The 9,417-nt window shown below is 32.7% G+C and overlaps 1 protein-coding gene across 2 annotated transcripts; it reads right to left on the minus strand.

The window, feature by feature from the left end:
* Positions 1–3,323: 3,323 nt before the first annotated feature.
* Positions 3,324–9,197, minus strand: LOC114414729 (auxin-responsive protein IAA9-like). 2 transcript variants are annotated; one of them, XM_028379121.1, is made up of 8 exons: positions 9,024–9,196; positions 7,994–8,091; positions 6,866–7,292; positions 6,602–6,777; positions 6,251–6,477; positions 5,960–6,101; positions 4,278–4,339; positions 3,324–3,642 (listed from the first exon to the last, which is right to left on the minus strand). In XM_028379121.1, the coding sequence occupies exons 3-8, from the start codon at positions 7,271–7,273 to the stop codon at positions 3,605–3,607; spliced, it is 1,053 nt and encodes a 350-aa protein (XP_028234922.1). In that variant the 5' UTR covers positions 7,274–7,292; positions 7,994–8,091; positions 9,024–9,196; the 3' UTR covers positions 3,324–3,604. The 2 variants fall into 2 exon arrangements, with proteins under 2 accessions (XP_028234922.1, XP_028234915.1); XM_028379114.1 differs by lacking the exon at positions 7,994–8,091 and having other exon boundaries at positions 9,024–9,197.
* Between the last annotated feature and the right edge of the window lie 220 nt (positions 9,198–9,417).

The following is a 9,417-nucleotide window of genomic DNA, read 5'->3' on the forward strand; positions in this document are numbered from 1 at the left end:
GGTAATCGATTACCAAATTAGTGTAATCAATTACACAAGGCTTTTATGTGAAAGGATGTGACTCTTCACATTTGAATTTAAATTTCAACGTTCAAGGGCACTGGTAATCGATTACCAAAACATTGTAATCGATTACAGCTTTTTGAAAATAATTGGAACGTTGTAAATTCAGTTTGAAAACTTTTTCAAACTCATTTTGCTACTGGTAATCGATTACAACAATCTGGTAATCGATTACCAGAGAGTAAAAACTCTTTGGTAAAAGGTTTTGTCAAAAATTCATGTGCTATTCAAAGTTTTGAAAAAACTTTTTAATACTTATCTTGATTGAGTCTTCTCTTTATTCTTGAATCTTGAGTCTTGAATCTTGATCTTGATTCTTGAGATCTTGAATTCTTCTTGATTCTTATCTTGAACTCTTGAATTGTTGTTGATTCACTTGAGTTGTTCTTTGATTTATCTTTGAGCTTTTTGTCATCACCTTTGTCATCATCAAAACACCTTTTAATCACCTTTGATTCCCCATGAAGCTTTGCTTCTACAACCACAACTTGTGCCTACATCCAGTCCCCAAGCAACCCGCTTGAGATTTCCACTATCCTTGTAAAATCCTTTACAAGCAATGAATCACAAAGGAATCTCCTCTTTTGTGTTCAGTGATTACAACCAAGAAGTTATACCCACTTCTTGCAATGAATCCAAAAGCGGTTAGTCTTTTGAGTCCAGTGATCAACCAAGAAGCAAATCCGCTTCTTGCAATGAACCCAAAAGCGGTTAGTCTTTTGAGTCCAGTGTTTAACCAAGAAGAAAATCCTACTTCTTGCAATGAACCCAAAAGCGGTTAGTCTTTTGAGTCCAGTGATTAACCAAGAAGACCTTCTCTTGAAAACAGTCACCAAGAGTCGGTCTCTTGAAAAGCTTTTTGTAAGAATGGAGGAGGAGAGGAAAATAGAATAGCACAAGTTTTTGCCCAAATAAACTTTTTTGACAAAGCAAGTATTTGAACAAAAACTCTTAGAAAGATGTTGAGAATGAATGAATGAAATCAGTTATAAAATTTGTCATGGTTACATATTTATAGCCATTTGATGACTCTTGAAGAAATCATGTTAAAAGTTGTGACTCTTGACAATTTCTTCAAAACTAGTCACTCTAAAAGTTGTGACTCTCTTCAAAACTAATCACTTTAAAAGTTGTGACTCTTGGCAAATTCTTCAAAAACCAGTCACTTTAAAAATTGTGACTCTTGGCAATTTATTTTTCAAAACCAGTCGCTGGTAATCGATTACTATTATAGTGTAATTGATTACACATCAACAGTTGTGACTCTTCATGTTTAGATTTGAAAACCAACGTTTAGAAACACTAGTAATCGATTACAAATGTTGTGTAATCTATTACACAGGTTTGAAAATGTTTTATCACAAGTTGTAATTCTTGAAATTTGAAATTCAACTTTCAAAAACATTGGTAATCGATTACATGCCCATGGTAATCGATTACTACTTTGTAAAACAGTTATAAAGCTGTTTTGGGCTTCTGGTAATCGATTACTGCCTTATGGTAATCGATTACTAGAGAGTAAAAACTCTGGTAAAAGATTTTTCTTTGAAAAATTCTTTTAGACAAATTATGTTATTCAATCTTTTCTTTGAAAAATTCTTTTTATACTTATCTTGATGTTTTTCTTGAGGTTCTTGCATATCTTGAGTTTTCTCTTGAATCTTCTTGATTTCTTTAATCTTGTTTGAAAAATCTTTGGCATCATCAAAATAATCTTGGAAGCTTTGCTTCTATAGGCTCTGGATACCAATTTGTTGGAGCAAGAATAGAACTCAAACACACACACACACAGATTGCAGTAACAGAGGATAGAAAAGTGAGAGAAAAAATATATTTTTTCTATTGTATTACACTCTAGCACAAGGTTGGTATTCATAGCATATCAAACAACTAAAATCAATCTGATAGCTAGGAATGGTAATCTGTCAAATTGACTTTATTTAACTAATTCTATCTATTGGTTAGAATCACTTCTAATAAATAAAACGTTGTAACAATGTATTAATCATTACAAATCTTTTCAAATTACCCTAAAAGATAAATATATCTCATATTTTACTTCTTCGAATCTTGATTATTTTATTAACGGTGACGGACGAAAGTTAACGATCGGATATATTTGTCGCATTTTTTACCCTTTCAGTGACTAAATTTTGTATTTTCATCTTTTAGGAACACATTGTCAGCAAATTACACATTCAGGGATAAAAATGACTATTTACCCATTCATATTCCTAGAGAGTTGGAAGACGAAAAGTCAAGAAAATATTAAATGAGAAATATGTCTCTATGTTAACAATTAGAGATGATCACGTTGGCAATCATTTCAGTGACAAATTCGTCTTTTTGTCTCACGTAGGCTATTTAATTAACGACGACAAATGGAAGTTAGCCTTCTGATATATTTGTCTCACTTTTTACACTTTCAAGTACTAAATTTTGTATTTTTACCTTTTACAGACACATTTGTCAGCGAATTACACATTAAGGAACAAAAGTGACTATTTATCCAAAAAAAATTATTAAAAATGTAGAATAAAATTAGATCATTTCTCTCCATTCATACTCACCGGTTGCTTCCCTTCTGTTTGGTTAAAAAGCCATTCACACATTATTTACCAAAAATTATTTGTACCAAACAACCTTGCTAAAATGCTGATATATAAAAATAATTGGCCATGTCTACTGCAAGAAGAAAAGGCATTCTTGATATGCTCAATTCATATGCACAATTTCAGAACCTTGTTTAAAGTGTCAATCTTGCCCAATTTTTAACCATACGTTCTCAATTTGTCCCACTATGACTAACCATGTTTTGATTGCTAGACCACAACCAACATTGTCAAACAGTAAATTTTGCCAACATGCTAATTATAATCCTAAAGTAAACGTTTGCCATTGCCAGCAACTTGGCAATCCCAATCTTCCCTGATACCCAAAACGCAGTAAACTAAAAGTGCCAATAGCACTAACAATCATTTTTTCTTTTGCGGAATAACACGATCGTTTAAGAACACTAAAATTATTAAAAAGTACAAAATGATAAAAGTAAAGCTCAATAAAATTCATAATTTTTAATTAATCTAAGCTAATAAGTGCATTAAAAAGTATACTACTAACACTTCTCGATAACCAATAGGTCACCCAAGTAACCCACCAGCATAGGCCAAAACGATACTGGGCTCTAAGGAATCATTTGAATCATCTTGGTAGGCATGAGAAAATGCCCTTTCAAGACAAAAGAAAGAAAGGCTAAGGAATAGCAAAACATTGAAAACAATACACTGATTGCAACATACATTCAACTTATCCAAACAAACATGTTCCTATAAAGATTACAAGCTCCACAATTACTAATATTCAAGGTAGCTTCATAAGGTATTATAGTAGAAACAAATGTAACACAAACAAAAGACCAAGACACTATTATGATACTTGTAACCATAGACAACATCTTGAATAGCAGTTAACCATCAAAACCCGGCATTCAGTCATTTATATCATAAGTTCTCTTTCCACACTCTTCATGTTCCAATACCAACTAGCACCTGCTCCTGGATTTTTCCATGGCCCTGGGAGCTGCAAAGAAAAGATAAACTACCTAAGCAAACTCTGAGCACATTAACTGCGTTAATTAGGCAAATTATCAGTGTAGTGAATATAGAAATTGAATAGAGACTTTGCTGATTAGAGAGGGAGGAAGAGGGAGGGGAGTTAATTACAGGCATACACCAGAGGCACTACCAATATTAGTTTTCCTTGAAGTAATTTACAAGGAAACAAATTGTAGGCAACCCATAATTGTTAATTGCATATATAAACCAGAGATACTTTCATAGCTTCCTTGTGTTACAATTTTCATGCAAACTCCAGCATTTATCAGTATCTCTCTAGTTTCTAAACACTCATTTAATGATTAATCTGTGCAGAAAACCAAGCACAAAACAGAATATAGTAATGAATCAAACAATACATCCTTCAAAGAATATTTATCCCCCATGTGTATAAAAAAGCCCTCCATGATCAGAATCTATTGACATATTGACTCAACAGTCTCACTTAAATGCATCAGGATCATAATCTACTGCTGGCTATTAGCCCCGTGTCGATACAGTGATTTAAAGTAGAAGCTCCCAGTCTATCAATTCAAACGATGGTTTTGCAGTTACAAGTATGGCAGCTTCAAAATGAATTATCACCTATAGAATACATACCTAAGCCAATGGCATCAGAACCCTTCATGATTTTCAGTCTTTTGCATGTGTCAATGAACATACTGAAAAAAAAAATACAATTAACAATAGGATGCAAGCTAAAGTGAAGTTAAACAACAAAGTAAGAAAATCCTAACCATGTCAAGTTCTTAGTCTGCAACTATAAAACAAACTTATAACATACATTAAACTTTAAACCTTTGTTCTAGATTGAAAAATAAAATGACCCCTCCCCCAAAATTCTTTCAAATCAAGGCACAATAAAAAAAATGGAATATATAAGCTCCTAAATAAAAAGAAAAGAAAACCAAACCATTATAGGGAGGGGTCAAACTTCTATTGGAATATCTTAAGATTTTACGTTTGATACATTGATTTTACATTGTCAATCAATTAGAAAACACTCTAGATATTACTTTTAAAGAAGTTACTACAAAAGTCAACAATTACTCATAATTGAATGATAGTATAAAAAACATTCACATTATCAATGTATTTCTATTAAATAAAAAAACATATGTTTTAGACTTATATGGTTTTGAAACTAAAGAAATTCCAAACAATACCCTAAAATATCCAGTCCAGTTGTTTCATTTAAGTCTTTAAACTTAACCACTTGCTGCCATTTTAGTTCCTAAACATATGTTAATATTATCACTTAAGTCACACTTTTTTTAATTTTGGACTAATGGAATTAACAGATTGCACTTTTAGGGACTTATTTGGAATTTCCCTAGTTTCAAAGACTAATGTGACAATGCTATACACTTTCAAGGACTATAATGGTAGTTAACTCAAAAACAATAAAAATAATAAATAAAAGTAAGAAAATAAATATAATAACATGTAAAAATAACATAAAAATTTGAATCATATTCATATTATATTACAAGTTCTTTCTGGTCATGCTTTTCCAACTAGAAAATAATCGTTGGGAGAAGCAAAAAGATAATAAAGGAGTGCAGACGTAGATCGTTCTTGAATCAATTCATGATTCATTATTATTTTGATTATCCTTTTCCGTGAAGTGCATAAAACCTGCCTAAATTCAGGAATGACCAGTAAAATATCCTGGGACTATTTTTTGTACTTGAAATTGAAAAGCAATAACAGTAGCACTAGTGTATCATTGCATGGCATGAACAATCATGTTTTTGACAGTGGTAAAGGAAGCAGTACATGTTTTACCAGTGAAATAACATATTTATAGCAATTATGATATTTTTCTATAGTATCTATACTGCTGATATGTAAGGGCATGCAGGGGCAGATCTAGAGAGGGGCTAGTTTCAATTTTTTTAGAAGTAATTTTTTTAAAATTATTATTTATCAAAAGTTAGACATTTAAACAATTATAAAGGATGAAAAAAAATTTCAGGCCCCCCTTTATAAGGTTTCTGGATCTGTCCGATGGCATGCAGTAATCCTTTCATGTCGACAGCATCTTATAACCAAGAGGCAGCAATCAATAAAACTAAATTTTTCAGGTGGAAGTTTCTTAGCATTTGGAATTGTTGGCAACAAATTGTACACATCACTGATTCAAGAATAAATTATCACTTCATAAATTTTCCAAAGCACCAAGCCCATTGTTTTAGAAACAAATATAATTATCATCAAAATCTAACAAGAAGTTGAGAACACAAAGATTGTTAAAGCTCACAGAAGGTTCAGAAACTTACTCCCATGGTACATCTCCGACAAGCATCCAGTCACCATCTTTATCTTCATAAGTGAGTACATATTCTGAACCATGCAGGAGGTCCTTCAGCTTGCTCTCACTCAACATTTCTCTTCCTGGAGCTCCATGGGAACCACATTGACCTAGTATGGTGCATGTCATAGATAAATTCACCCAAAAGATACACTTTAGAATGAAAAAATAAAAAAGTGACAAAAAATATTCACAAGAGTCATTAGCAGTAAATAATTAGCTTAAAACAAATCAAGGTTGTAAGTCTGTAACAGATCACCTAGAGTGAAACAGCTGAACATTTTCTCAAGGGCAGAAGACAGTTCCTGGTACATTGTATAATTTCTTAGATCTACCTTCCTCAGATAGGGAGCACCATCCATGCTGACCTTCACAAAGAGTGCTGCTGCACCCAGTTTTCCATCTACTTCATCATTATTCTTTGAAGTGGTGGCCAATGAGTTTTTCCTAAATGATCTTATAGGAGGCCAACCAACAACCTGTGCCCTGTCATAGATATGAACTAATTAGCATAACTAGCAATGCATAGAATAAACCTTTTGAGGTCTTTTGACTAACTTCTAGATTCTCTTGAAGATTATAGATTACTGATCTTGCAAGTTTCACTTACTTAGCAGCCGGTGCACTGCCACTGATAGAAGCTCCTGATGTATGGTTATGACCAGTTCCATTTGCCGCTGAAGGAAGTTCTTGTAACACCTTGCTTGGTATTTCTTTCACTGTGGTAGGCTGAACTCCAGAAGGTTTAGGTGATAGCATCATGTTTATCCCTGCATTGCCAGGAAACTTCCCAAAACACCACAGATTGTGGAGAATCAGACTCAAAAGCAGTATGAAACATTCATTTAACCTTGTTAAAAGAAAAACTTTTCACCTCAGGGTCCATTGTGTCAGCAAAACCTCTTTTGTTGCCCGAGACCACAGTTTTTTGAGACAATGAGCAGATTCCATCCTTTGTAGGAAGCAAAGGGAACAGTGGTTTCTCATCAAGTTTTGTTGAGCTCAACGAGAAAAGTTCTGTCTCCCTTTCAGGTGACTGGGATCCCGGAAGGCCAAGCCTCAACTCAGTAGCCTTCAAATTCAGATTCTCCTTTTTCTCATCAGACAAATTCGGGACAGTAGAACTGTCCACCGAAGAGCAATCTGACAATCCCAGGTAATTGCATTCTTTAAATCCGGCCTCATTTAGGGAGAAACAGTTCAGGGATGGTGAAGATGCAGATGCTACCATCGAGGCATGGCACTGCCCTTCATCTTCGGTAACCAGCAATGGCGGAGACATCAGACTCCAAATTTAAGAACTGTCTTGCACAAAACCATTATAAAACCACAATCCACTCAACATATTGCCAGAAAGAAAAGCCCTATAAATAACACTAACAACAAACATGAAGAATTGAGTTCAACACTCAATAAAGTAAAAGTATTGTCATCATTTTCATCAAACTAGAGACCAATGCTTAGCTTGCAAACATAAGAAAAAAACAATTAATCAGGATCAATACGAAGCTAGTCCCCTCCTTCAGCACCTGATTTTACTTGGGAGATTTGTCAGAGGAAAACATTACATAAAATCATACATAAGTTTTGGATATTTACTCCTCTAAATATCATTTTATAGAATGTGGATTTGACAAATTTAATTATTTAATCAAATGATATATAATCTTCCATAACCATTATTCATTGTTGATTATCTTTTAGTAAACATTTGATAATATTGTATAAAGCATACAGCACACTATCTATGAAGTCGATGTTCCAATGGCCACAAGAAGTTATTAAATGGAGTAAGTTTCACAAGATGTCCTTCAGTAAACAGATCACAGCCATATATACGAGTATAAATTAATCTTTAATTCATTTAATTTGTAGACATGATCTACTTTATATGAAGTTCAAAATCAACGTTTATAAAATTTACTTTTTGATAAAAAGTTATTGAAAGAGTTATTTTATTAAGTTTGATAAAATCAAATGAAAAAATAAGTTTGATACCTACCGTCATTTTATCTGACTGGGTATGTGTACAAGAATGACATTCATAGGCAATTAAAATAGCAATGAAACATAAGAAATTGCTGCAAGATCCAAAAAAATCTGGACAAGGCAAAATAAAAAAAAAAACATGCATGAGTTTTCTATTGTCATTGTTCTTTTGCAAAATTAAACACAAACGCAAAAAAGTTATTTCAGTAATAAAATGACAACAATGGTAAATAACTTCCATAGTTAACTATGTATTATCTTTACCCCCAGCCCCTCCATCATCATCATCATCATCATCATAATAATAATAACAATAACCTCTCCCTCCATCATAACCCATTAAGGAGCTGCATCAAGCCCCAAAAAAATGGGAAAAATGAAAACGCCAATAAATTTTGTATTTTATTTCTTTTTTAAAAAAAAATCCTACGGAAAGAAGCCAACAAAGCATATTGATCATCTGTGTAGCATTTAGTAACACCGAACTTTTCAATATATGAAAAAGAAAAAAAAATTGGAAAAATGCAGACTGAGACCGTAGTCAACCAATTCTTTTCCTCCTTTTTATTTTATTTTATTTTTCCTGAGACTCTTATTCAAACGCTTCAGCTCTCAGCCTCTATTACCTTCCCCAATATTAAAAAAAAACGAATAGCTGAGAAATTGAAAACAATATATATATATATATATATATATATATATATATATATATATATATATAAACACAAAAGGAAAAGGAGGGGATGTGTTAAAACAGATCCACACACACACACACCAATCCTTCCAAAATAATTTCCTTTTTTGCAAAAATAAAAACAAGCAATAATAAAATAAAAACCAGAGCCAGCCAAGGAAGGTAAATAAATATTTGAGAAACTGAAAATAAATAAATAAAAAATACAAAGAAAGAACACAAAAGGCGCACATTCTATCCGAAAAAGAAACAAACACACTCGGAATCCAGCAAAAAGAAAAACAAAAAGAGAGAACAAAATGGTAAAAACATCGATAAAATAAAAAGAATGAATCAGTAACGCACGCACCTGCGGAAATGGGGGTTTGGCAGGAGTTGAGAGAGTGAAGAAGAGAAGAGAGATTATTGCAGAGAAAGAGAAGAGGGAGAGTGTGTGAGAGTGGAAACCTAAAAGAAAAGAGAGCAGAGAAAGAAAGAAAAGCTCAAGGGCCTTCCATTAAGCACAAAGCAACAAATAAGCTTGGACACAAAATAAAATGGAGCCTTCTACTATTATCAATTAAAAATAAATTAAAAATGAAAAAAAAAAAAGGTAGACAGCGGCGATAAAGCCAAACAGTTGCTGTCGCCAACCTATTATTATAATAACAATAATAATGTTAATGCAGACTCTTTCTTTATTCATTTTTTTTATCATCTATTTGATATACGTGAAAAAGAAGTGAAATGACATTAAAATGAGA

The sequence above is a fragment of the Glycine soja genome, chromosome 1, assembly GCF_004193775.1.
Source record: "Glycine soja cultivar W05 chromosome 1, ASM419377v2, whole genome shotgun sequence".
Taxonomy (NCBI): Eukaryota; Viridiplantae; Streptophyta; class Magnoliopsida; order Fabales; family Fabaceae; genus Glycine; species Glycine soja.